General features: G+C 52.1%; 2 protein-coding genes across 2 annotated transcripts in view; both read left to right on the forward strand.

The window, feature by feature from the left end:
- Window positions 1-1295: 1295 nt before the first annotated feature.
- Window positions 1296-7930, forward strand: NOL12 (nucleolar protein 12). Its single transcript, XM_049771704.1, has 6 exons — window positions 1296-1388; window positions 4613-4718; window positions 4876-4924; window positions 6244-6386; window positions 7018-7115; window positions 7601-7930. Exons 1-6 carry the CDS (start codon window positions 1303-1305, stop codon window positions 7761-7763), a joined length of 645 nt encoding a protein of 214 aa, XP_049627661.1. The 5' UTR covers window positions 1296-1302; the 3' UTR covers window positions 7764-7930.
- A 2007-nt stretch (window positions 7931-9937) lies between these two features.
- Window positions 9938-27528, forward strand: part of TRIOBP (TRIO and F-actin binding protein) — a 67928-nt gene continuing 50337 nt past the window's right edge. Inside the window, 10 exon segments of the mRNA XM_049772468.1 lie at window positions 9938-10003; window positions 10059-10172; window positions 10867-10959; window positions 14334-14468; window positions 19426-19464; window positions 19874-19976; window positions 20076-20220; window positions 21141-21221; window positions 22851-23043; window positions 25375-25528. Of these exon segments, the coding sequence (XP_049628425.1) occupies window positions 9938-10003; window positions 10059-10172; window positions 10867-10959; window positions 14334-14468; window positions 19426-19464; window positions 19874-19976; window positions 20076-20220; window positions 21141-21221; window positions 22851-23043; window positions 25375-25528 (1123 nt within the window).

Consider the following 27528-nt stretch of genomic DNA (forward strand, 5'->3'; position numbering starts at 1 on the left):
GGCCGGAACAATAGCCCAGGTTAGATCCTCGGCATCCCACAGAGTCTCCTGAAGCTGCTAGGAGTAATTTTTGAGCACTAAGCCAGGAGTAAACCCTGAGGGCCCCTGAGGGTGGCCTGAAAACCAAAATAAAGTAAGTAGCTGCAGAGACAGTCAGGTGCTTGGCTTGCATGGGCCTCTATTGTGAACTTCGATCTTGTTTTTTCTTTATTTTGGATAATCCTCAGTTGTTCTTCCTCGGGTTTTTGATGCACATAGAAACATTTTTTTCATTTTAGTTTTTTCCATGAATGAAGACTGTTTCATTATAGAAATATACAGGCTTTTTTTGGTTATTGTTTGAGCCACACTGATAGGGCTCAGGGCTTACTCCTGGCTCTGCACTCCAAAATCCAAAGTCCCGGCAGGCTCAGGGGACCCTAAGGGATGCCTAAGGGGATGGAACCAGGGTAGGCCCCCTGCAAGCCCTACTAACTCCAGGGTAGCGAACAAGTTGGACACAAAGAGTCACACCATGCAGTGACCTGCCAAAACAGACAAACACACAAAACCATCTAATTCTAACAATAATTTATTAAACACATATTGCATTTTGCCATTTTGAGTGAGGGTCAAAATCCTGTTCGCCACCCCCACTCTGGGCCACATACATGACTTCTTTTACCATCATTATCAAGAGAGCTACTGTTGTTTATTTCTAACATATGAAATAATGTTGCAATACACGTTGGCACGAGTGTGATGTCTTATGAATGCCTGCTTTTTATTTTTATTTATTTTTTAAAATTAATATCTTTGTGTTTGTAGATGGGTTTCAGTTATAGAAAAGGACACCCCCCTTCACCAGTGCAATTCTGATTTTTTTTTTTTTAATTCTGATTGTTTTTACTTGCTCCAAGCTTGGTGCTCAGAGATACTCCAGGCGGTGCTGGCATGTGGGGGAACACCAGGGGCTCTAGGGACTGTTTCAGGAGTCAAAGGCAAATTTGGGGTGTCCAGTAATCAATCATTCCTGCCCCGGGGGTGTCGACTGCACCACCCTTGCGCAGAAGCTGAGATGACCCGGAGCAGGCAAGGGCTGGGAAGGCAGCGAGTGGAGTTAGGGGCTACAAATGGGACGAAGAGGTGAGGAGGACACGGCCCCTTTAAAAGGCGGGGCTTGGCGAGGCACTTTTTCCCGCGCCCGGAAGTCGTAGGCGCCACACCGGAAGTCGCAGTCGCCACACCCGGAAGTCGTATCCGCCACACCCGGAAGTGTCTGGGGCGCGTAGGAACCCCGCCCGCGCCGGAGATCTCGCCGCCATGGGCCGCAACAAGAAAAAGAAGAAGCGGGATGGCGGTGACCGGCGGCCGCGGCTCGTTCTCAACTTCGACGAGGAGAAGCGGCGGTGAGTTAGTCGTCCCGGCGAGGCAGGACGGCGTATGTTAAGGGCCGCCCCGCAAGGCACTCAGGCTCGCGGTCGATCATGCGCGCTCCCGCCGAGGGCACTTCCGGTCCCGGGATCCCTCGCGGCTGCTGGCCACGCCCACCCACGCGGGCCACACCCATTTGTGGAGGTCACGCCCACTCGTTACCATAGCCACGCCCACGTATGGAGGGCGGCGGCCCCGACCACGCTCCCAGGATAGCATGGAGGCAAGGCGTTTGCTTCGCATGCAGAAGGACGGGGGTTCGAATCTCGGCATCCCACATGGTTCCCCCGAGCCTGCCAGAAGCGATTTCTGAGCACAGAGCCAGGAGGAACCCCTGAGCGCTGCCTGGTGTGACCCAAAAAACAAAGCAAAATAAAACATAGTGCCCACTTGGTTCGGCTGCAGCCAAAGAGCTGGGCTAGGGGTCCTAGTGCTCAGAGCACCCCGAGTTTACTCAGGACTTTTGAATTGAACTTCTGAATCTCCTTGTTCTGTCTGGGCAAAGGGTCTTCTCAACTCTATCAGTAACCCCATACATGGTGTCAGTGCTGGCTCCATTAAGGGCTTTGTGTTTGGGGGCCTAGGAGGGGACCTGGATCGCAGTTGGGAAATTGGGGTGGTGTCAAGAGGAGCTGTAGGGAAGGAAATGATCTGAGAGTTCGTAAAGTGCCTGCCAGCCTTGTAGGAAATCGGGTCCGGTCACCACCAGGAGTGATTCCTGATTGCAAGAGCCAGAAGTAACCCCTAAACATTGCTGGGTGTGGCCCTCCCAAAACAAAACATAATAATTTTGGGCTCCAGCCATAGCACAGAGAGAAGGGTTCATGCCTTGGAATCCTTGTTGGTCTGAGTTTGATCCCTAGCATCCAATATGGTCCCCTGATCACTGCCTATTGTGATCCCTGAGTGCAGAGACAGCATAGCCATTTGTTTAAGTGAGCCAGGTGTGACCCTAAAACTCAAAAAAAAACCCCCACAAAACTGGATGTGTAGATGAGTCCATAGGGCAGGCTTTGGGAAAATGGTGTGTCTTCCAGTAGGAGTATTCTGGTTGGGGAGGAGATCTTGAGGGCAGCTCTGGAAGAAGCGATGTTCATTGAGTGGTGGAATGTGTCCTTCAGAGTGGAGGGGTTCCTGTTTTAAGGCCCCAGACTAGCCTGCTAGCATCCTGTGGCCCAGGCAGATGGGATCTCAGAGAGGCATTGGCAGCATTTCTATCTCTCTCCTTTTTTTTTTTAAATTTTGGGCCACATTCAGTTGCACTCAGGGGTTACTCCTAACTTTGCACTCAGAAATCACTCCTGGCAGACTTGGGGAACCCTATGGGATGCCAGGGATTGAACCCAGGTCAGCCTCATGCAAGGTAAACACCCTCCCCACTGTGCTTGGGCCTCAGCATCTCTTATTTTTAGTGTTATTTTTGGGTTGGGTGGTTTGGGCAACACTCAGAAATTGCTTCTGGCCTTGACAGCCAGTTCCTTCCTGGTGGCCCTCTGGAGACCATATATGGGTTCCTGGGATTGAACCCAGATCCGCTGTATGCAAGGCAAGTGCCTTTCCAGCTGTACCATTGTTCTGCCACCTTTTACTCTTTTTCTTTTTTTCCTTTTCTTTGTTTTGGGGCTATACCCAGTGGTGCTCAAAAATCACTCCTGGTTGGGCCAGGGGACCCTGTGTGGTGTGGGAAATTGAACCTGATCAACCACTTGCACGTCAAGCTCCTAAACCTATACTTTCTCCACCCCACAGCTGGCAGTGCTCAGGGGTTACTCCTGGCTCTATGCTGAAAGGTCATTCCTGGTAGTGCTCAGGTACCATACGGGATGGGATGCCAGGGATTAAACCTGGGTCAACCATTTGCAAGGCAAATGCTCTACCTGCTGTGCTAGTGCTTCTGGCCCCTCAAATCTCTAAATCTCCAAATATCTCTCTCTCTCTCTCTGTTTCTCTCTGCCTCTCTCTGTCTCTGTCTCTCTCTCTCTGTCTGTCTCTCTCCTCTTTTATTTATTTATTTTGGGGGCTAGAGTGATAGCACAGTGGTAGGACATTTGCCTTGCACATGACTGACCCAGGACGGACCTCGATTTTGTTGGGCCACACCCGGTGACTCATGCTCAGGGGTTTCTCCTGGCTTTGTGCTCAGAAATCACTCCTAGCTTGGGGGACATTATGAGACACTGGGGGATCAAACTGTGGTCTGTCCCAGGTCAGCCATGTGCAAGGCAAACAAATGCCCTACTGCTGCACCACCACTCCAGCCCCTTGTCTTTTTTATGGGGCGGGGGGTTGGTTTTTTTTTTTTTTTTTGTGGTTTTTGGGTCACGCCCGGCAGTGCTCAGAGGTTATTCCTGGCTCCAGGCTCAGAAATTGCTCCTGGTAGGCACGGGGGACCATATGGGGCGCAGGGATTCAAACCGATGACCTTCTGCATGAAAGGCAAATGCCTTACCTCCATGCTATCTCTCCGGCCCCGGGGGTTGGGTTTTGAGTCACATCCGGCAGTGCTCAGGGGTTTCTCCTGGCTCTACACTCAGAAATTGCTCCTGGCAGGCTGGGGGGGACCATAAGGGATGCTGGGATTCGAACCACCATCCTTCTGCATACAAGGCAAACACCTTACCTTCATGTTATCTCTTCAGTCTTTGTTTTATGACTTTTGTGCCATACTCAGAGACTCAGAAATGAGCTGGAGGTAAGGTGTTTGCCTTTCATGCATAAGGATGTAGTTTGAATCCCGGCATCCCATATGGTCCCCCGAGCCTGCCAGGAGCTATTTCTGAACGTTGAGCCAGGAGGAACCCCTGAGCGCTGATGGGTGTGACTGAAAAACCAAAAAAAAAAAAAAAAAAGAGAGAGAGAGAGAGAGAGAGAGAGACTCAGAGGTGCTTAGGGATTACTTCTTGGTCTGTGCTCAGGGGGTCATTCCTGGCAGTGCTTGCAACCCCTGTGGGATGTTGGGGAATGAACTTGGGTCAACCAGGTACAAGACAAACACCCTCTTCCATTCTAGCCCATCTCCATTTTCTTGTATCTCAACTTTCCCATTAGTTAGAGACGTAACCTCTCTTCTGTGCCTCAGTGTCTCATCCGTAAAGTGGTCACTCCACAGGATGCCATGAGAATAACGGGGGGAGGAAAGGTGCCTGGCGCCCAGTGAACTTGCCTTAGCCATGACCCCCATTCCCCCCCCCCCCCACAGGGACTATCTCACAGGCTTCCACAAGCGCAAGGTGGAGAGGAAGAAAGCGGCCATCGAGGAGATCAAGCAGCGGCTGAAGCTGGAGCAAAAGAAGCTTCGGGAAGAGGTGAGGAGGGCAGCCAGTAGCACTAGCAGCTTAAGCGACTTGAAATGGGGACATGGGAAGGTGTGGGCGGCCTTGCGTCCCGGTCTCAGGCCACTACCAGCAGAGCGCCTCTGGGTGAGAAGCGCGACTCACTCACTGGGTCCCCCTTTCTTTTCAGCGCCACCAGGAGTATTTGAAGATGCTGGCGGAGAGAGAGGAGGCACTGGGTGTGTACCCTTCGTGGGACAGAGTGGGAACCTCTTCAGCCTCCTGGGAAACCAGGGTGATGGGGTGTCTTTGGGGCTTTCCAGAAACGGAAGCCTCCTGCCCCAAATAAAGGGCATTGGCGAGATGTGGGTCTGGAAGCAAACGCCGATGCAGGAAATAACCCACACATGGTTGAGGGGATAAAACAGCTTCAGGAACTCCCACAGGCGAGCCCGATCCTCAGAAGCAGATAGCTCAGTGGTGGAAAACCCAAACGGCCAGCAGTTTTCCCCTGAGACCTGGGGTCTTGATTAGCAAGTGCCAAATCACACCCTGGGGTGGAGAACATAGTGGTGTAAGGCACCAAGCCAAAGGATGCTTCTGGGACCAGAGCGGTGGCAGAGCGGTAGGGCATTTGCCTTGCACATGCTAACCTAGGATGGACCGTGGTTTGATCCCCCACGTCCCATATGGTGCCCGAGCCTGCCAGGAGCGATTTCTGAGCACATAGCTAGGAGTAACCCCTGAGCATCACTAGGTATGGCCCAAAAACCAAAAACCAAAAGAAAAAAAAGACAAAAACCAAAGGATGGGGCTGGAGAGATAGCATGGAGGGAAGGCGTTTGCCTTGCATGCAGAAGGATGGTAGTTTGAATCCTGGTCCTCTGAGCCTGCCAGGAGCAATTTCTGAGCACAGAGCCAGGAGTAACCTCTGAGCATCACCGGGTATGGCCCAAAAACCAAAAACCAAAAACCAAAAAAAAAACAAAAAACAGACAAAAACCAAAGGATGGGGCCGGAGAGACAGAATGGAGAGAAGGCATTTGCCTTGCTTGCAAAAGGACGGTGGTTTGAATCCCGGCATCCCATATGGTCCCCAGAGCCTGCCAGGAGCGATTTCTGAGTGTAGAGCCAGGAGTAACCCCTGAGCGCTGCCAGGCATGACCCAATAATACCAAAAAAACCAAAACAAAACAAAAACAAAGGATGCTTCTATCCAAAGGTGCTCCCGACCAATGAGTAACAAGCATATCCTGAATAGGGTGGAACCCAGTTAACCCAACACCTTCCCTGTTTGGGTTCAAGACCCCACAGTTCAGGAGGAGCTAAACTAAACCCCCTTATGCCCAGCTGAGTAGAAGCACCCTGTTTCTAAGGCCTGGAGGAAAGGAGCCAAGCTGCTCCCAGCAGGGTCAGCTTTGTCCTGGAGGGGTTCGAAAGGGCTGAGGACCCCTGTCTGTAAGAAAGAATAAGGGGTGTAGGCCAGGTATTTTTTCGGGCCCTGCTCTCCTGTTGAGGGGTGGGGGACAGTGTGCTGTCTCGTGACCCCCTTGCACAGAGGAAGCAGATGAACTGGACCGTCTGGTGACAGCCAAGACCGAGTCGATACAGTACGACCACCCCAACCACACGGTCACCGTCACCACCATCAGTGACCTGGACCTGTCGGGAGCGCGGCTGCTGGGGCTGCCTGTGTCCGAGGTATGTGTCACCCCAGCCCAAGTCCCCTGACACAGGAAGGGGTGTGGGGCTTTTGTCCTTTGGCCGAAGCTGAAGCATCCTGTCTCTGTTAAGTGTGTCGGGGGTCAGAGATGTCCCATCCCTGACATGACAACGGATTCTGGTCATGGGTCCGACTTGGTTCTTTTGTTTGTTTGTTTGTTTCTGGGCCACACCTGGCAGCACTCAGTGATTACTCCTGGCTCTGCACTTAGAAATCACTCCTGGCAGTCTCAGGGAACCATATGGGATGTGGGGGATCAAACTCAGGTCAGCTGCGTACAAGACAAATGTCTTACCTGCTGTGCTATTGCTTCGGCCCCACAGGGGCTAAAGAGCACATATATGGTGCCTGGGGGAACTGAACTAAATAGCACAGCTGGCAGGGTCTTGGCCTGTACACAACTGACCTAGATTTGATCCCCGGTACCCCATATGGTCGCTTGAGCCCACCAGGAGTGATCCTTGAGCGTCACTGAATGTGGCTCCCCAAAATTCATATGTGTTGTTGGGGGTTGAACCTGGGTCAGCTGCATACAAGGCACATGTCCTCCTGCTGTCCTGTCACTCCAGCTCTGACATGTTTATTCTTCTCTCTTGTCTGCTTCCTTAGCAGGTGGCCGGGCAGGGTTCGGAGGAAGAGGCACCCACCGCAGAGACACTGAGCAAACCCTTACCCCGAAAATCCAAGGATCCCCTGCTGTCCCAGCGGTGAGCTCTGTGCTTTGGAATTGGGGCCCTGGGGGTCAGGGCAGGAGATCGGGGCTCCATAGAAGGAGCACTCCCTGGGTCCGAAGAGATAGCACAGCGGCGTTTGCCTTGCAAGCAGCCGATCCAGGACCAAAGGTGGTTGGTTCGAATCCCGGTGTCCCATATGGTCCCCCGTGCCTGCCAGGAGCTATTTCTGAGCAGACAGCCAGGAGTAACCCCTGAGTACCGCCGGGTGTGGCTCAAAAACCAAAAAAAAAAAAAAAGAAAAGAAGAAAAGAAGGAGCACCCCCTGTATGTGGCCAACAGCCCTCTGGTCTTAGAGTTGCCTTTGGGATGGGCTCAGGGCACCCGCTTTTGGGGTGTTGACTGTCCTGACGTCCCCTCTGAGCTGGGCTAGCAGGCCTCCCCCTCCCCAGCTTGCCCCCATGCCCTGCTCCCCAGGGGAAACTGAGGTTCAAGCCTATTCTCTTTCCTCCCGACCACAGGATCTCTTCTCTCACGGCCTCACTGCACGCACACAGCCGCCGAAAGGTCAAGAGAAAACGGACCCACCGGGCCCAGGACCCCAAGAAACCACCCAGTGCCACGAGGACCAGCAAGACGCAGCGCCGCCGGCTGACGGGTCGAGCCCGGCATAGTGGGGAGTGAGCCCTGAGCACCCGTGACCCGGCCCCCACTTGCCCCAAGACCATTCGGGCCACCCCTGGGCCCTGTTCAGCCACCTTCTGGTCCCTTGGGGACAGCCTGCTGTCCCATTACCCCAGGAGTGAGAATGGGAGAAGAAAGGGATTGGGGGCCCTTACCTTAAACTGTGATGTGCAACCTCATAACCAAAGGGGGGGGTTGTGAAAGATCCTAAAAAATTATTTTTGGGGGCCGGAGAGATAGCATGGAGGTAAGGTGCTTGCCTTTCATGCAGAATGTTATTGGTTTGAATCCCGGCGTCCCATATGGTCCCCCGAGCCTGCCAGAAGCAATTTCTGAGCGTGGAGCCAGGAGTAATCCTGAGCGCTGCTGGATGTGATCCAAAAAACAAAAACAAAACAAAAAAATTATTTTTTAATTTTTTAATTTTGCAACATCCACTCATGCTCAGAGGTTACTCCAGGCTCTGCACTCAGTAATCACTCTCCACTAGTTCAGGGGACCAAATGGGGTCCACTCTTTAAACCTAGGTAGCCAGCCATCTATCTGTAAGCCCTACCTGCTGTACTACCTCTCCACTCCTGAAAAATCCTAAATATTTCTTTAAGTTTGGAGAAGTAGTATGGGGTGAAGACACTTATTTTGCGTGTGCTGGGGTCTTCTCCTCTACCACCAAGAGCGATCCTGAGCAAAAAGCCAGGAGCTGGCCTTGAGCACTGTAGGGTGCCCTCCCCAAGTTTCTTGTGTGTGTGCTCAGGAATTATTCCTGACTCGGCTCAAGAATTCCTCCTGATGGTGCTCAGGGGCCATATGGATTCTGGGATCGAACCTAGGTTAGCCATGTGCAAGACAAACGCCCTCCCCGCTGTCCTATCACTCCCCATCAGTTATTTTTTTTAAATAAACTTGTGATTTTGTTAGTAAACATTTGATTTTTTTACCTCTAAACCGGGATTCCATAAACATTTCTCCAGAATTCTAAAAGGGTCCTGAGAGGGAAGAGTTAAAGCAGGTCCCCCCTGACTGCCCTAGGTCCCCAAGACTGCTGCCTGACATGAGCTCTGCTAGGACTAAGGGAGGGAGTAAGGGGTGGAGCATCCCCATCCCAGATCTGGGAGCTGGACAGGGGATGCTCTAAGCTAAGGGTTGAGTGTACCCTTAGGTCCTGTGCCCTTAGCACCACTGGGAGTGGCCCCCCACAAGAAATCCTCTAGATCCCTAACATTGAACACAGCCTCACAGACCTCTTGGGAGAGGCAGCTGGTCTGTGGACAGTTGGTGGTGGCTCAGAGCCTTCCTGCACCTCACAGCCCCCCTCCTTACCCCCAAGACACGTAAAGAAAAGAGAATTGAACTTTGTATTACTGACGGGAGATTCAGTATTGGGGTGTCTGCAGCCGAACAAATAAAGGGCTCTTAGGAGGGACTCATCTATGGACCTTAAATCAGATGGCTCCTGGTTGTTCTGATGGGCTGGGTCTGGGATTGGGGTCCACTGGCCTTAGGTACTTGGAGCCCTCCAGGTTTGAGCTGTGGTTCTCCCTTGTTTTTGTTTTGGGCCCACACCTGCTGGCCGTGCTCAGGGGTTTCTTCTGGCTCTGCACTCAGAAATCACTCCTGGCAGTGCTCAGGGGACCATATGGGATGCCGGGGATCTAACCTGAGTTGACTGCCTGCGAGGCAAACGCCTTCCCCGATGTGATTTTGCTCCAGCCCCTCGGGAAGGTCTTATGTGCTCCGTGGATCAAACCTAATGAGATTTAGAATTTTCCAGTAGTCACATTAAAAACATAAAAAGGGGCTGAAGCGATGCGCAGCAGTAGGGTGTTTACCTTGCAGGAGGCTGACCCCGATGGACCTTGGTTCTATCCCCAGCATCCCATATGGTCCCCGGAGCCAGAAGAGATTTCTGAGTACAGAGCCAGGAGTAATTAACCCCTGAGTGTCAATTAGTGTGGCCCAAAATCCAAAAGAAAAGAAAGCGTTCCGAGGATACCAGCCCCGCCGGTGCCAGCTCCCTGCAGGGCCCCCCCCGCCACACCCCCACCCCAGGGACCAGGACCCCCTTGCAGAAGCTTGCTGCAGCCCAGCAGGCAGAGCTTGCAGCAATCCCGCGCTCCGAGGCAGCCGGGCCTCCGCCCGCCCCTCGCCCCGGGCCGCCCAATCGCAGAGCCGGCATGCTAATGAGGCGCCTCGAGACGGCCAATCGGGCGCGGCGGAGGCGTGGCCTCCGGGCACTCCGGGTCAGTGTTCTGATTCATTGTTAAAAAGAAGAGGCGATGACCCCGGCGCCCCCAGCCGGACATCCCCGCGGGCCTGGAAACCCGATCGGGCCCAGGTGAGGACCGGCCTGGGCGGGCGATGCTGCAGAGGAGGCTGCGGGGTGCGGGGAGAAGGGGGAGACGGCCAGGGGTGGGATTTGGGGAGCAGGCAGAGAGAGAGAGAGAGAGAGAGAGAGAGAGGGAGAGACAGAGAAACAGATAGACAGAGAGAGACAGCAAGATAGATCCAGGGGTCTATTCTTGGGGGTGTGACAGAGAGACAGAGAGAATAGACTCCCCCATTGGAGTCATTTTTCTGAGAGAGAAAGAGAGGGGAGAGAAGAGAGAGACAGACAGAGGGAGACAGAGAAAGAGAGAGGGAGAGAGAAGAGAGAGACAGGGAGAGGAGGAGAAAGAGGAGGAGAGAGAGAGAGAGAGAGAGAGAGAGAGAGAGAGAGAGAGAGAGAGAGAGAGAGAGAGAGAGAGAGAGAGAGAGAGAGAGAGGAGAGAGGAGAGAGAGAGATCCATTCTCTGGGTGTGGCAGGCCCAGCCCCTGCAGGCTTTCCCCTTCCCCTTCTAGAAAAAAATCTGCCTTTTGTTGAGTGGAGAGGGGCACGTGCTGCTCTAGCCCCCCCAAAGAAACGACCGCCTTCTCAGTCTAGGAGGGGATGATGCACTTCTTATGTATGTGGATCCGGAAAGAACCGCCCAGGTGGGTGGTGGGATGGATGTGCTACCCAAGGAGTAGGTAAAGGCGCTGGGAAATGACATCAGAGACCCTCCAAGCCGCCCAGGGACCAGTGGGGTCCCTCACGACCACCCCCCTATTCCTTCCTCCTCCCCAGGCCGGTTGGTGGAGGCAGAGGCTGGCTGTCCTGGGGGAGAATGTGACATTCTCCACATCCAGCTCCTGGAGCACTTGGATGGAAGCTTTCCAGGTGAGAACTGGTAGAAGGTGGGATGGATGCATATGTGTATTTGGTATGTGCATTGAGGGTCTCTTGGGTCCCCGTACTGCAGTCCTTGTAGGATTCTATATTAGCAAGAGGGTATTTTTTTTGGGGGGGGGCCACACCCGGCGGTGCTCAGGGGTTACTCCTGGCTGTGTGCTCAGAAATAGCTCCTGACAGGCACGGGGACCATATGGGACACTGGGATCCGAACCAACCACCTTTGGTCCTGGGTTGGCTGCTTGCAAGGCAAACGCTGCTGTGCTATCTCTCCAGCCCCAAAAGCGTATTTTCAACTCACTTGGCTGTCGCCCCCACCCCAAGGCCAGACATGAGGCGTGACTGGGTGGATGCAGGAGCAGGAGAGAACAACTGAATTGCTCATACTAAGCTCAGATCCAGGGACTTTGGTTTACTCCCCTGCATCCAAGATTCTGGCCTCAACTAGAATACTTCGGTCTCATCTCAGTGTTTTTTTTTTTTTTTTTTTAACTTTATTGATTGATTGATTGGTTTTTGAGCCACACCCATCAGCGTTCTGGGGTTACTCCTGGCTCTGCGCTTAGAAATCACTCCTGGTGGGGGGGGGGCGGAGAGATAGCATGGAGGTAGGGTGTTTGCCTTACATGCAGAAGGACGGTGGTTCAAATCCTGGCATTCATATGGTCCCCTGAGCCTGCCAAGAGCGATTTCTGAGCACATATTCAGGAGTAACCCCTGTGCGCTGCCAGGTGTGGCCCCACAAATGAGATTTTCTTGGAAGGCTTGAGGGAGTCTATGCGATACTATGTCTCAATCCCAGGTTGACTTTATGCAAGGCAAATGCCTTACCTGCTGTGCTATTGCCCCAGTCCCCAGTTTTCATCTATTTTTGGGGGGGGGTCACATCTAGTGGCGCTCAGGGGTTACTCCTGGTTCTATGCTCAGAAATTGCTCCTGGCAGGCTCAGGGGACCATATGGGATGCCGAGGATTGAACCCAGGTCTGTCCCAAGTCGGCTGTGTGCAAGGCAAACACCCTACCGCTGTGCTATTGCTCCAGCCCTTACTTTTCAACTTTATTTATATTTTTTGTTTTGTTTTTTGGGCCACAACCTGCAGCGCTCAGGGGTTACTCCTGTCTCTGTGCTCAGAAATTGCTCCTGGCAGGCTCGGACCGTATGGCATGTTAGGGATCAAATCTGGGTCCATCCCAGGACTGCTGCATGAAGGCAAATGCCCTACTGATGTGCTATCGCTCTGGCCTCAAGGAACCTCTTTTTTTTTGGGGGGGGGGTCACACCCGGTGGCGCTCAGTGGTTCCTCCTGGCAGGCTCTGGGGACCATATAGGATCCCGGGATTCAAACCACTGTCTTTTTGCAAGCAAGGCAAATGCCCTACTTCCATGCTATCTCTCCTGCCCTTCAGTTTTTAACTTTTTGATACTTGCAAACCAGCACGAATCCATGCGTGGGGGCTACTCCTGCCTCAGTTCTCAGGAGTCATTCAGGAGTCATATGGGGGATTCTGTGTAGTGCCAAGGATCATATCTGTGAACTATTTCTCTAGTCCCAAGGGGACTTATTAATTTAATAAATAAGCTAGGGTCCAGAGCGGTGGCGCAGCAGTAAGATATTTGCCTTGCTATACGCTAACCTAGGACAGACTGTGGTTTGATCCCCAGGCATCCTATATGCAAGCCAGTAAAGGTTTCTGAGTGCATAGTCAGGAGTAACCCCTGAGCATCACTGAGTGTGGCCCAAAAACCAAAATAATTAAACAAATAGTTAATTTGGGGTTTTGGCCATACTCAGCTGTGCTCATTCAGGAACTAGTTACATTCAGGAATTAGTCTTGGGGGACTTGGGGGGGACATATGAGATGCTGGGGATTGACTTGAATCAGTTGCATACAAGATAAGTACTTTACCTACTGTATTCTTTCTTTCTTTCTTTCTTTCTTTCTTCTCTTCTTTCTTTCTTTCTTTCTTTCTTTCTTTCTTTCTTTCTTCTTCTTTCTTCTTCTTTCTTCTTTCTTTCTCCCTCCCTCCCTCCCTCCCTCCCTCCCTTCTTTCCTTCTTTCTTTCTTTCTTTCTTTCTTTCTTTCTTTCTTTCTTTCTTTCTTTCTTTCTTTCTTTCCTTTCTTTCTTTCTTTCTTTCTTCTTTCTTTCTTTCTTTCTTTCCTTCTTCTTCCTTCTTTCCTTCTTTCCTTCTTTCCTTCTTTCCTTCTTTCCTTCTTTCCTTCTTTCCTTCTTTCCTTCTTTCCTTCTTTCCTTTCTTTCCTTTCTTTCTTCTCTTTCTTTCTTCTTTCTTTCTTTCTTCTTTCTTTCTTTCTTTCTCTTCTTTCTTTCTTTCTTTCTTTCTTTCTTTTCTTTCTTTCTTTCTTTCTTTCTTTCCTTTCTTTCTTTCTTTCTTTCTTTCTTTCTTTCTTTTCTTTCTTTCTTTCCCACACCCAGCGATGCTCAGGGATTACTCCTGGCTGTCTGCTCAGAAATAGCTCCTGGCAGGCACGGGGAACCATATGGAACACCGGGATTCGAACCAACCACCTTTGGTCCTGGATTGGCTGCTTGCAAGGCAAACGCCGCTGTGCTATCTATCTCTCCGGGCCCACCTACTGTATTATTTCTGTAGCCCCTGGGAATTAATTTTTGGGGCTTCACCCTGTAGTGTTCAGGGGTCATTCCTGGTTCTGCTTGCAGGAATCACTCTTGGCAGGCTCAGGAAACCATATGGGAGATTAGGGATCAAACTTGGGTCAGCCATGTGCAAGGCAGGCAAGAACCTTCCTCGCTGTGCTAGGTCTCCAGCCCTCTGGGAATTTATTTTATCTTATTTATTATTGTTTTGTGTTTGCTTTTTGGGTCACACCCGGCAGCTCTCAGGGGTTACTCCTGGCTCTGCGCTCAGAAATCGCTCCTGGCTTGCGGGACCATATGGGATGCCGGGGGATTGAACCTCGGTCCGTCCTAGGCTAGTGCGGGCAAGGCCAGACACCTTACCGCTTTCACCTCCCCGCTCTGGTCTCCAGCACTAATTTTTTTTTTTTGGGGGGGGGTGAAGAGTTATACTCAGTGGTGCTCAGGACTTACTCCTGGCTCTCCTAAGAGGTTTGGGGGACCCTATGCAGTGAGGAGGATTGAACCCGCTTCGACCACATGCCAGGCAGGTGTCTCAACTTCTGTATCATCTCTCCAGCCTTTTGGAAACATGAGTGAAGTGCTCAGCGGTGCTACGGAAGTGTTTGCTGAGTGAATCTACGAACAGGTGAATGAGTGGGTGTGTCCTGGGATCCTTGCTCATTGTTTGTCTGGGGTTGAACTGGGATCAAAGTCTGGATGGACCCCCCCAAACCTGTCCTTGCCTTTCTCCCTTTCTTTCCAGATTTTGCTTGACTCAGCCAGCATGGAGTGGGGGCGTGTCTATGCCCCCTGTGGACACTTTGAGGCCAGCATGCCTGCCGAGAGCTGCTGTCAGAATTGTGGGGTTCAGGAGGAGGAGCATACAGCAGGGAACCAGGTAGGGTTTTTTTGTGGGTGTTTAGGGGGTCTAGGGATGGGTAAGGCCGATGAACCAGAGCCTGGGTCCACCCTTGGGATCCCCATATGTACAGTAAGGAGGTTGAACTCCGTGGAATTTTTGTTTGTTTTGGGACCACACTGAAAATGCTCAGAGGTTACTCCTAGCTCTGCACTCAGGGTCACTTCTGACAGTACTCGGGGGACCATATGACATGTCGAGGATTGAACCCGGTTTGGCTGAGTCCGAGGCAAACACTTTGACCACTATTCTATGACTTTGGCCCTGCTCTCCTGTTTTATTTTGTTTTGTTTTCTTTTGGAGCCATGCCCAGTAGCGCTCAATGGTTACTCTTGGCTCTGTGCTCAAAAATTATTCCTGGGGCCGGCGAGGTGGCGCTAGAGGTAAGGTGTCTGCCTTGCAAGCGCTAGCCAAGGAAGGACCATGGTTCGGTCCCCCGGCGTCCCATATGGTCCCCCCAAGCCAGGGGCAATTTCTGAGCACTTAGCCAAGAGTAATCCCTGAGCATCAAATGGGTGTGGCCCGAAAAACCAAAAAAAAAAAAAAATTATTCCTGTCAGGACCATATGGAATGTCAGGGGTTGAACCCAGGTCCATCCAAGATTGGCTGCATACAAGGCAAATGCCCTACCACTGTGCTATCACTCTGTCCCCTTTCTCTCCTGTTTTTTTTTTGTTTGTTTGTTTGTTTTTGTTTTTGGGTCACACCTGGCAGCGATCAGGGGTAACTCCTGGCTCTATGCTCAGAAATCGCCCCTGGCAGACACAGGGGACCATTTGGGATGCCGGGATTCGAACCACCGTCCTTCTGCATGAAAGGCAAACACCTTACCTCCATGCTATCTCTCTGGCCCCTTCGCTCCTGTTTTTATACCCCCCCAAATTCATGTAATATTTTTCTAGCCTTGATTTTCTTTTGGGGGGCCACACCCAGCAGTGCTCAGGAGTTACTCCTGGCTCTGCACTCAGAAATTACCCCTGGCAGGCTCAGGACCATATGGGATGCTGGGAATCAATCCAAGTCTGTCCTGGGTCCGCTGCGAGTCCTACTGCTGTGCTATTTCTCCAGCCCCCTTAACTTTGGTTTTTGATTTGAGAGTCAAACCTGGCAGTGTCAGGCCTTACTCCTGGTTCTGTGTTCAGGGATCACTTTTGGTGGTACCAGATATGGAGCCCCAGTTGGCAGTGTGCAAGGAAAAGTCCTGGGCACTGAACTCTCCTTGGTCCTAGCTGATAACTTTTATTTTTAATTTACTTAAATAAATTTACATTTATTGATTTATTTAATTTTTTTTTTTTGGGTCACATCCGGCAGTGCTCATGGGTTACTCCTGGTTTTACGCTCAGAAATGACTCCTGGCAGGCTCAGGGGACCATATGGGATGCCAGGATTCAAACCAATGACCTTCTGCATGAAAGGCAAACACCTTACCTCCATGTCCCGATTTATTTAATTTTTGGCTTTGGGGGAACTGACAGAGCTCAGAGTTTACTCCTGGCTCTACCTTCAGGGATTATTCCTGACAGGCTCAGGGAACCATATGGGGTATCTAGGATTGAATGGGGTTGACCACGTTCAAAGCCTATGTCCTCCCCATATCAGATATTCAGATTCTGATAACTGACTGAACTATCACTAGGCTCCGCCTCTCAGACTGGCATCCTACCTGCTCTTCCACTGCTCTGACCCCAGGTGTATATATATATATGTATATATATATACATATATATATATTTTTTTCTTTTTATTTGGCCACATCCAGCAGTGCTCATTGGTTACTCCTGGCTCTGTGTGCAACAATCAATCCTGGCTGGTTTGGGGGACCATATGGGATGCCAGGGATCGAACATGTATTGACCGTGTGCCAGGCAGATGTGCTGTGCTGTTCTATTGCTCCGGCCCCAGGATTGATATTTTCTTTTTTTTTTTTTTTTTTTTAATTTTTGGGCCACACCCGGTGATGCTCAGGGGTTACTCCTGGCTGTCTGCTCAGAAATAGCTCCTGGCAGGCACGGGGGACCATATGGGACACCGGGATTCGAACCAACCACCTTTGGTCCTGGATTGGCTGCTTGCGAGGCAAACACTGCTGTGTTATCTCTCCGGGTCCCAGGATTGATATTTTCTTTCTTTTTTTTTTATTTTTATTTTTTATTTTTGGGTCATACCTAGCAATGCTCAGGGGTTACTCCTGGCTCTATGCTCAGAAATTGCTTCTGGCAGGCTTGGGGGACCATAGGGGATGCTTGAATTTGAACCACCAACCTTCTGTACGCAAGGCAAAAACGCCCTACCTCCATGCTATCTCTCCAGCCCAAAATGGATATTTTCTTAAGTCACTCTGATTGTGAAACTAGCTGTGGGGTACAGGGAATGCTTGGATTGGGGACCCAGTAATGAAAAGGTGCAATTCCTCATGGGGGAGTTGCAGGGGGTGAGAGAAGCCAAATGGGCACATGTCAGAATAAGGAAGAGAAACTATACATTATGGGGAAAGGAAGAGATCTGGGGGGTGACATGTTGAATCCCATTGTTTCCTGGATGAGAGATTGGACTAGGGTTTTGGGGGGTGAGTGGAGTCTCTCTGTGGGGCACACTGGACCCTTAGATCACAAGCCCCCTGTGGATGGAGATAGCAACTTGGGAGTCTTTTGGGTTTGGCATTGCTGGAGGTTTGGATCACGGGGACTAGATTCGGATGTGGAGCCAGGCCGGAGCGGTGGTACAAGTGTAGGGGGCCTTGCATGCGCTAACCTAGGACAGACCTCGGTTCCATCCCCTGGCGTCCCATATGGTCCCCCAAGCCAGGAGCTATTTCTGAGCGCATAGCCAGGAGTAACCCCTGAGTGTCACAGCGTGTGGCCTAAAAACAAAACAAAACAAAAAAACAAAAGCAGATATGTGGGGCCACTTAGTCTATGTGCAGGGCACACGCCCCACTTGAAGGGACCGCAGGCTTCCAGGATGGCTCTCATCACCCCAGGGTGCAAACCCTGCAGGCCTTAGAGGCAGCTCCTGGCTGGGTGCTCAACTAGATTCTGAGCTGCCTCCTGGCTCTGGGGCCAGTTATTATTTTATTTGTTTGTTTTTTGCCTTTTGGACCATAACCGGTGACACTCAGGGGTTACTCTGGCTTTGCACTCAGAAATTACTCCTGGCCTGGGGGACCATATGGGATGCCGGGGGATGGAACCAACAGTCCGTCCTAGGTTAGCATGTGCAAGGCAGATGCCTTACCACTGCATCACTGTTCTGGCCCCTGTTTGTTTTTGGGGCCACACTCTTCTATGCTCTGGATTTACTCCTGGCTCTGTACTCTGGGATCACTCCTTGGAGGCCTCTGGGGAATATATAGGATGCCAGGAATCAAACCCAAGTTGGCTGTGTCTGCAAATGCCCCACTCTTATCACTCCTACATGGGGTCAATTCATTATTTTTTAAATTTATGTTGCTTCATTTTGGGGCTTAGAAATTACTACTGGCAGGCTTGGGAGACCATGTGGGATGCTGGGGATCAAACCCGGGTCAGGTGTTTGCCTTGAAAAATGGGCTATTGCTCCAACTCCCTTATTTTATTATTTATTTATTTATTTATTTATTTATTTATTTATTTATTTATTTATTTATTTATTTATTTATTTATTGTTTTTGGGCCACACCCGTTTGACGCTCAGGGGTTACTCCTGGCTATGTGCTCAGAAATTGCCCCTGGCTTGGGGGGACCATATGGGATGCCAGGGGATCGAACCGCAGTCTGTTCCTTGGCTAGTGCTTGCAAGGCAGACACCTACCTCTAGCACCACCTTCCCGGCTCCTTTTTCCAAAATTTTTTTTACTTTATTTTATTTTTAGTTTAGGGTCACACCCAGCTGTGCTTAGGGGTTATTCTTGGCTCTGTGCTCAGAAATTGCTCCTGGCAGGCTCGAGGGACCATATGGGATGCTGGGGATCGAATCCGGGTCTGTCTGTGGTTGGCAGCATGCAAGGCAAACCGCTGTACTATCAGGCTATCAGGCCCTTATTTTATTTATTTATTTATTTATTTTGTTTTTGTTTTTTGGGCCACACCCAGCGGTGCTCAGGGGTTACTCCTGGCTATCTGCTCAGAAATAGCTCCTGGCAGGCACGGGGGACCATATGGGATGCCAGGATTCGAACCAACCACCTTAGGTCCTGGATCGGCTGCTTGCAAGGCAAACACCGCTGTGCTATCTCTCCGGTTTTTATTTTATTTTTTAATTTTGTTGTTTGCCAAGGGCACACTTGACAGTATAAAGGAGCTACTCCCAGCTCTGTGCTTGGGTGAGACTCATGCAGAGCTGGAAACTCCCCACTCGTGGCTTCCTACATGCAAATCTGCTCTTCAGCCCCATGAATAATCTTCTGGCCAATAGATTTCTTTCTTTGTTGTTGTTGTTTATTTTGGCTTATTCCTGGCTCTGCTGCACTCTCAGGAATCACTCCTCACCATGTTCCAAGGAACCCAGGGGATTCCAGGGATGGAATCTGGGTCAGACAAGTGTAAGACAAGCGGGGGCCTCCCTACTATCCTATCTCTCCAGCCCCCTATGGATGTATTCCTAAGGGCCCATGACATGATTCCACTGGTCAAAAGTTCTGAGGTTCTAAAATGCAATGGAAGGACCTGAGCAATAGCACAGCTGTAAGGAATTTGCTTTGCACACAGCCAACACAGGACAGACCCTGGTTCAAATCCTGGCATCCCATACGGTCCTCTGAGCCTGCCAGGAGCGATTTCTGAGTGCTGCTGCCGGGTGTGACCCCAAAACCAAATAAATAAATAAAATAAAATGCAATGGAAGGTTTTCATTACCTAGAGCTGTAGGGACATAGATAGTAAAGCTCTTTTCAAAGGTCCTGTAATTCCCGAAGCTCTTGGGGGCGACCTCCTCACTCTTCACCTTTCCTCACAGTTCCGCAAACCAGACTCTGGGAGGGAGGCGGCCACGGAGGTTAGCCAGCGGAGATGTGGGGCCCCAGGACCCGGCCAGCCGCCTGTCTGGAGGCCTTGCTCTCCCCCAGGCAGGAAATCAGAGACAGAAACTGGCTGTTGATGCAAGTGGCAAAAGTGGAAGGCATGGTGGGAAGTCTCAGACAGAAATTGCAGGGGGAACAGGGCCTGACCCAGCACACTGCTCCCTCATTCATGCCTTGAGGTCCCCAAGGCCTCGGCCAAGGCGCCAGGCAGCCCGAAGATCTGACACCTCCTACAGCTGATCGGAATCTGGTTCAGGGAGGGTAAGGGAATGGGGGTCAGTAGAGGGGGGGTGGAACTGAACCCCAACTGTCTCTGCCGGGCTGGGCTGCTGCAGATATCTCGGTGTTCCCTGCCCCAATCATGGTGGCCTTGGGGACCCAAAGTCGGTGCCTCAAAGGGAAGGGGTGCTTGGCAGGCTGCGACCCGGGGCTCAGAGTTCTGGGGTCCCCCGAGAGCAGAGGCCCCGCCTGGCCCAGCAGCTCTCAGGTAAGCCTGCAAGATCAGGTTCCACGGTTTCATGTCCTGCATTGTTCTTGGCTGGGCCCCGGCTTATGAAACAGTAATGAGGGGCCCCACACTCCCTAGCTGCCCCTCTAAGGTTTCCGCTGCCTCGGGCGCTGCCACGGCGGCCGGGAGTCAGGACCCGGGAGGGTGGCATTGTGGGGGCTGGAGCCACAGCCCCCCGGGACCAGGGTGCTGACAGCCACCGCTGCCGGAGCCTGCAGCCCAGGTAACCCGAGAGGAGGCGGGTGCAAGGTGCTTGGCCCCCAGGGGTGGGGGAAGTAGAGGGGAGCAGCCGTTCCCCCCTGGTGAGCCTTGCCCCTGGGTGTCTTTGCCAAGGCCGGAAGGGGGAGCCAGGATCGGGTCCTGTGCCAGTCCTGCCCCAACAGCCTGACCCTGACCGTGGCATCCTGAAGCCCCCCAACAGCCCGCCTTGGTCCCCTAGCTCTCTCCTTTCCCCCAAGGTTATATTTCTGCCTCCTCCACCTTCTCCAGGCTGGCTTAAGCCTCCTTCTTTACCTTCTGGCTCTTCTCTATATCTTGGGGCATGGCAGGCCTTTTATGGGGTGTGTGTGTTAGGGGTTCTTTCGCTCATGTCCTCACCCTAAACATGCATGTAGTGCATTCTTGCATCAGCCTTTTTTTTTTCTCTTTGGCTTTTGGGATATACCTGGTGGTGTTCAGGGTTAACTCCTGGCTCTGCATTCAGGGCTCACTCCTGATGGTGCTCAGGGGACACTATGGATGCCAGGATCCGAGAGGGTCAGCCGCATTCAAGGCGAGCACCCTCCCTGCTGTGCCATTGCTCCAATCCATCTGCACTGGCCTTTGTACATGCATGCACACGCTTCTATTCATGTGGTACACACATACAACCTATGCACACATGTACACACACATCCCTGCTTGTGCCTGTACCTGGCCAGCCCCCAGCAGGGGTCCCAGAGGTGCCTCTAACCTGATGGCCGTTCCCTGAGAAGTAAGAGATCCTGGGGGAGATGCCTGCAGCCTCCCAGCCTGAGAGCGAGGGAAGGACCGCAGGAGGGTTCCCATGTGGGGTGGTCCCCAGTTACCTCCTCTTTCATCTCTGTTGGCCCAGGAGCCCAGGAGCCCTCCGAGGGCTGACGTGCCTTACTGCGACCTCCCAAGCCGTCTGCCTGCTTCAGAGCACCCAGCAGAAGAGTCCATCTGGGCTCCAGCGGGTTTGGGCTCCGGCTCAGGCCCCGAGAGGTAGGTAGTGCCAGGCTGGGAATGGGCTCTCTGGGGTGCGGACCCTCCCCGAGGCTACCCCATTCTCTTTCAGGAATATAGTGTCTGTCTGTGGGAGGAATACAGCCTGAAGCCAGCCCCACTGCATAGTAAAAGACTCAACTTTGGGGGGCTCCAAAGGCTAGAGTATGGGCTTTGAGGGTGTTGTCCTCGGACTCCAGGGTTCCCCAAATCTCTGGGAGTGGCCCTACAGCCCTAGAAAAGGGTCTCAAGGACTTCTCCTCTAAATGTCAGCTGCAGTGGTCTTGGTGTCTCTGCTACACTTCGCCCCCGACCTGAGGGTGCCTGGCCTTAGACTCTGGGATTCTTGCCTCTGTCCCATACCTGGGGTGAAGGGATCCCCCCTTGGGAATGACAGCAGCCAAGGGGGTGTCCAGAGTCTGGAAAACTCCTGCTGTGATGCCTGGAGCTTCATCTCTATCCCTGGCCTTTGTTTCCTCTACTGAGAGCTAAGAAGGAGTGTAGGCCAGAGAGGTGGCCCAGTAGGCTGCGCCCACACTTTGCATGTGGGAGGCTTTCAGGGTCCCAGAGCACAGAGCCAAGAGCAATCCCTGAGATTGACCCACACCCAAGAAGCAAAGGGGAATTATTAAAAATAGGGTGCTGAACCAAATCCTCATTCTCTGGGTATGGAGATCGGACAGTTAGCGCTAAACCTCCCAACAGCTCTGGTCAGTGGTTGAACCAGGGTTCTGTGCGGAACTATAGCAAAAGCTTTGGTTTACCAGTGCCCTTTCTATTTGGGGGTGGGGAGGTACAGGTAGCCTCCCAGCTTGTATGTGTGTAGTGTATTACCAATTTGTCTCGTATATGGGTGGAGTGCGCCCCAAACTGTACGGTATTTATACTTGTGTAATATCCTCCAAGCTTGTTTGGCTTCAGAGCTTTTCTGGTTTGGTTTCGGGACCACACCCAGGGGAGCTCAGGTCTTACTCCTGGCTCTGTGCTCAAGGATCTTTCAAGGGGGGTGGGCAAGGGACCTGCTGGGATGCTGGAGATTGAACACAAGAAAGGTAGATGCCCTCCCCTCTATCCCATCTCTCTGACCTTGATTCTTTTACAAAGAAGTCACCTTTTGGGGTGGGGTGAGGGGGTATACCTGGGCCATACCTGGTGGTGCTCAGGGATTACTCCTGACTGTGCTCATGTGCAAAGGCTCCCCCCACCCCCCAGTGCCATTTCTCTAGCCTACTCTGGTAGGCTCAGTTGTGAGCCCCCCTTTGGTGCTGCAGCCTGTGGTCACCCCCCCCCCCAGGTGGGTCCCTTGGCACCCAGGTTTGTGGACCCAATCTCTGGGTCTTGGAGCTGCTTCCCCTGCCAGCTCAGTGCTGTCTTCTTTATCTGCCTGGTTTGGGGGTTCCCGCTCCTTTCCTAGCTCCGTCACCTTGACCAGTTCTTGGAGATGCCCGAGCCTCAGTTTCTCATCTGTGACATGGGAGCCTTATATTGCCACACAGGAGACACACACTGATCTGCCACCACTGCCCACTCCAGCAAGCAAATTCCAGGGGTGTATGCAGGAAGGAGCATGTTACCCCTTGATTCTTATCACTTTAGGGGGAAATATCACAGGTCTGTTCCCTCTCCTAGGGGCTTGTTGGCCGAGCACCCCCGTGCCGCTGGCAGCAGCACCTGGGACCCAGAAGCTCTGCCCTATCTAGAGGGTCTGATCTCGCCCCCGGGTGGCAGCTTCGACTCTGACGAGGACCCCGACTCCACCACCAGCTCCATTTCTGACAGTGGCAACACCCCTGATGGTACCAGCAGCAGCAGTCTCTCTGTGGTGAGCAGGGCATGAAGCAGGTGTGAGTGCTGATGACCCTCTGTGTCAGCGTGGAGGGGGGTCCCTCTACCAGGACCAAGCCTGGGTCTTAGGGGACCCAGGAGACTAACAGGTGCTTTGAATCTCACCTGGACCACCAGCCAGGACCCACAGGGTATCTGCAAGGTGACCATGGATGCTGCCGTTGACTGAAAGATGGAGAAGATTTGGATCGGAGAGATAGCACAGTGGTAGGACATTTGCCTTGCAAGCAGCCGATCCAGGACAAACGGTGGTTCGAATCTCGGCATCCCATATGGTCCCCGAGCCTGCCAGGAGTGATTTCTGAGCGTAGAGCCAGGAGTTACCCCTGAGTGCGGCCTGGTGTGACCTAAAAAATAAAGATGGAGAAAATTTGAGTGATGGGGAGTTGGGAGCATCCTAGTGGGCAGCTATGGGGGACAGCTGTGGGAGTGGGGTTGGCTGCATGCATGGCCAGTGCTTCGGTCCCTGGACTATCTCGCTAGGCCTGCCAGGACCCAGCTGCCCAGCCTTTATTTCTTCTCCTCCTCCTCTTCCCCCTTTATTCCTCCCTCCTCTTCCTCTTCTTTCTTCTCCCCCTCTTCTTGCTCCTCCCTCTTCCCCTTCCCCCTCCTCCTCCTCCTTTTCTTCTTCTTTTTTTTTTTTTTTTTGGTCACACCCAGTGGCACACAGGGGTTACTCCTAGCTCTGTGCTCAAAAATTGCTCCTGGCAGGCTTGGGGGACCATAGGGGATGCCAGGATTTGAACCACCACCCGTCCTGGATCGGCTGGATGCAAGGCAAACACCCTACCGCTGTGCTATTTCTCTGGCCCTCCTCCTTTTCTTCTTTCTCCTCCTCTTACTCACACTGCACTCAGGAATTACTTGTGGCAGTGCTCAGGGAACCTTATGGGATTCTGGGGATCAAACCTAGGTCAGTTATGTGCAAGGCAAGGCTCTCCCTGTTCTACTATTGGTCTGGTCTCTATGGTCTGATTAAAGGCAGGAAAAGGAGTCTTTGAGAAGGAAAGTACACAGATCTGAACTTTGAACCCCATTTCTCTTTGGTCTAAGGGTGCTGCTCTGCAGTGGAACATTGTTAAGGTGCTGGCCCAGTGCTTGCCTTGCATATGGCTTATGGCAGTGACCTTGTTCAAATCCCCTGAGCACAGAGCCATCAGTGACATAGAAAAAGAGAAGATGGGGCTGGAGTAATAACACATGGCTGACCTAGGTTTGATCCCTGGCATCCTATGTGGTCCCTTGAACCTACTAGGAATGATTTCTGAGTGCAGAGCTAGGAGTAACCCCTGAGCGCCACTGGGTAGGAGGGAGAGAGACAGACAGACATACAGACAGAGACAGACAGAGAGAGCAGAAATATACTGGGTAGAGCACTTGTTTTGTACACAAACAACTCAAATTTGATCCCCAGCACCCCAAATGGTTCCCTGTGCCTGACAGGAGTGATCCCTGAGCACAGAGCCAGAAGTAAACCCTAGCATGGCTGGGAATGGCCCAAATGAAGCAATAAAAGGCAAAGCAGTACTGACTGTTTCTCCTTGGACCTCTGTGTATATGGGGGTTCTAGACCAGGGACCCCCTGAATTGATGCTGTCTCCCTCTCTGCTGGGGTGAAGATAAGCTCACTCAGCCTTACTTTGCCCAGGAGTGGGATCAGTGCAGGTGCTGTTTCTTTTGGGTTTTGTTTTTCTGACCACACCAGGAATGCTTAGGGGCTGCATTAAAGGGTCACTCCTGGGTGAGCTTGGGGCCCTCATACTGTACTGGGGCGTGAACCTGGGTTAGCTGCATGAAAGCAATATCTTGGCTGCTGTCTTTCTCTCTGGCCACCAGTAAGTACTATTTCTTTTTCTTTTTTGTCTTTTGTTTTGTTTTTGGGTCACACTTAGCAATGCTCAGGAGTTACGCCTAGCTCTATGCTCAGAAATCACTCCTGGCAGGCTCAGGGGACCTTATTGGGATGCTGGGATTTGAACCACCATCCTTCTGCATGCAAGACCAACGCCCTATCTCCATGCTATCTCTCCGGCCCCTCTTTTTTGTCTTTTGGGGGGCTACACCTGGCGGTGCTCAGGGCTTACTCCTAGTTCTGCACAGAAGAGTCACTTCAAGCTGTGCTTGGGGGGACTATATGGGATTCCAAGGATCAAACCTGGGTCTGCCGCGTGCAAGGCAAACACCCTCCCTGCTGTGCTATCACTCTGGCCCACAGTGCTCTTCCTTCCTCCCATCTGTGCGATGTAGAGAGTGCGGACCTCAGATTCTGTCCTGTCTCCCAAAATAAGCTTCCCTTCCCTTCTCTCAGGACCAAGGCACAGTTGAGAGGCAGGAGGAGAAGAGCAGTGGTGAGGGTCTCCCCACCATGATCCCCAGGAAGCTGCAGGACACATCGAGAGTGGACAGTGCTCGCGGAACTCCTTCAGTGCTTGCCCGGTCCTCGGTGTGCCAGAGAAAAGAGGGTGAGTTTTGGTTCCCAGGGGCGGTGATGGTGGAGATTGGGGGGCTGTGTCATTGTGAGGGGCTCATACTGTGGGTGGGTCCAGTTCTTATCAATGTGACAACGTTTGGAATGGCTGAGAGTTATCATCTAGATCAGGAGAGGGGCCAGAGAGATAGCACAGTGGAAGGGCATTTGCCTTGCACGCAGCCAACCCAGAGCTTTCTGTGGTTTGGTCCCCGGCATCCCATATGGTCCCCTGAGCCTGCCAGGAACGATTTCTGAACATAGAGCCAGGAGTAACTCCTGAGCACTGCCGGGTGTGGCCCAATAACCAAAAGAAAATCAGGGGCCTGGAGAGATAGCACAGCGGCGTTTGCCTTGCAAGCAGCCGATCCAGGACCAAAGGTTGGTTCGAATCCCGGTGTCCCATATGGTCCCCCGTGCCTGCCAGGAGCTATTTCTGAGCAGACAGCCAGGAGTAACCCCTGAGCACCGCCGGGTGTGGCCCCCCCCCCAAAAAAAAAAATCAGGAGAAAATAGCTTTGAAATAGAGAGCTTAGGATAGAACGCTTGTACACGGTAATGCTTGCCTTGTACACTCTTACCTTGTATACAGTTGAGTTCAATCCCCAACATCCTGTAAGGTTCTCAAGCCCACCAGGAGTGATCCTAGAGCACAGAACCAGGAGATAGGGGTGGAGCGATAGCACAGCGAGGAAGGTGCTTGGTTCAATCACCTGGTTCAATCACCAGTGTCCCAGATGGTCTCCCAAGCTCAGGAGTGATTCCTGAGTAATGAACCAGGAGTAACCCCTGAGCATTGTTGGGTGTACTAAGTCCCTCAAAATAAAAGAAATAGGGCTAGAGAGATAGCACAGAGGTAGGGCATTTGCCTTGCATGCAGACGGAAGGTGGTTCGAATCCCAGCATCCCATATGGTCCTCCAAGCCTGCCAGGAGCGAGTTCTGAGCATAGAGCCAGGAGTAAGCCCTGAGCACTGCTGGGTGTGAACATTTCCCTTGCATGTATAAGGCCCTGGGTTTGATCCCCTAGCACTGCAAATGCAGAATGAAACACAAGCCAAAAAGTTCAGGTCTCAGAGGCAGATTGATAGCATAGTGGGTAGAGCATTTGCCTTGCATGAGGCCAACCCAGGTTCAATTCCCAGCCTCCCATAGAGTTCCTTAAGCCTGTCAAGAGTAATTTCTGGGGGCCGGAGAGATAGCATCGAGGTAAGATGTTTGCCTGGCATGCAGAAGGATGGTGGTTCAAATCCCGGAGTCCTATATGGTCCCCTGAGCCTGCCAGGAGTGATTTCTGAGCTCATAATCAGGAGTTACTCCTGAGCGCTGCTGGGTGTGACCCAAAAACCAAAAAAAAAAAAGTAATTTCTGAGCACAGAGCCAGGTGTGGCCCCAAAACAAAACAAAACAAAAACAATAAAAGAACATCAGGGTGGTTTTACATACATAGGCCGTGGTTGAACCATGGTGATAATGTCCAAGATGTGGGTCAGAATCCTATGGGCACACGAAGCCCCCAGAGTGTGGGTCTGTCCCTAAGACATAGTGTGACCCTTCTGCTCCGAGACCTCAGCAGTGTCGGGAAATTTTGGGTGTAGTCAGAGCTGCCACGTCCTAGCCCTAGTAGGCGGTCCTGGCTCCCAGGGGTGGGCGTGTAGTGACCAGACCTTTTGGGGGCTCAGGGTTGGGTGCACAGCACCTTCCTTCAAGGCATGTACCAAGCCCTGGATCAAGGGGTGCGGGGTGCAGAGGAGGAGAACCCTCATTCCCACCTGCCTTGCCTTCCAGCTGCGGCTCTGTTAAAAGGCTCAGAGGGACGGGGCCCGAGCAGTGGCGCAAGCGGTAGGGCGTTTGCCTTGCAGGTGCTAACCTAGGATGGACCGCAGTTCGATCTCCCAGTGTCCCATATGGTCCTCCAAGACAGGAGCGATTTCTGAGCACAGAGCCAGGAGTAACCCTTGAGCGTCACCGGGTGTGGCCCAACACAAACACACAA

This window comes from Suncus etruscus, chromosome 4, assembly GCF_024139225.1.
Source record: "Suncus etruscus isolate mSunEtr1 chromosome 4, mSunEtr1.pri.cur, whole genome shotgun sequence".
Taxonomy (NCBI): Eukaryota; Metazoa; Chordata; class Mammalia; order Eulipotyphla; family Soricidae; genus Suncus; species Suncus etruscus.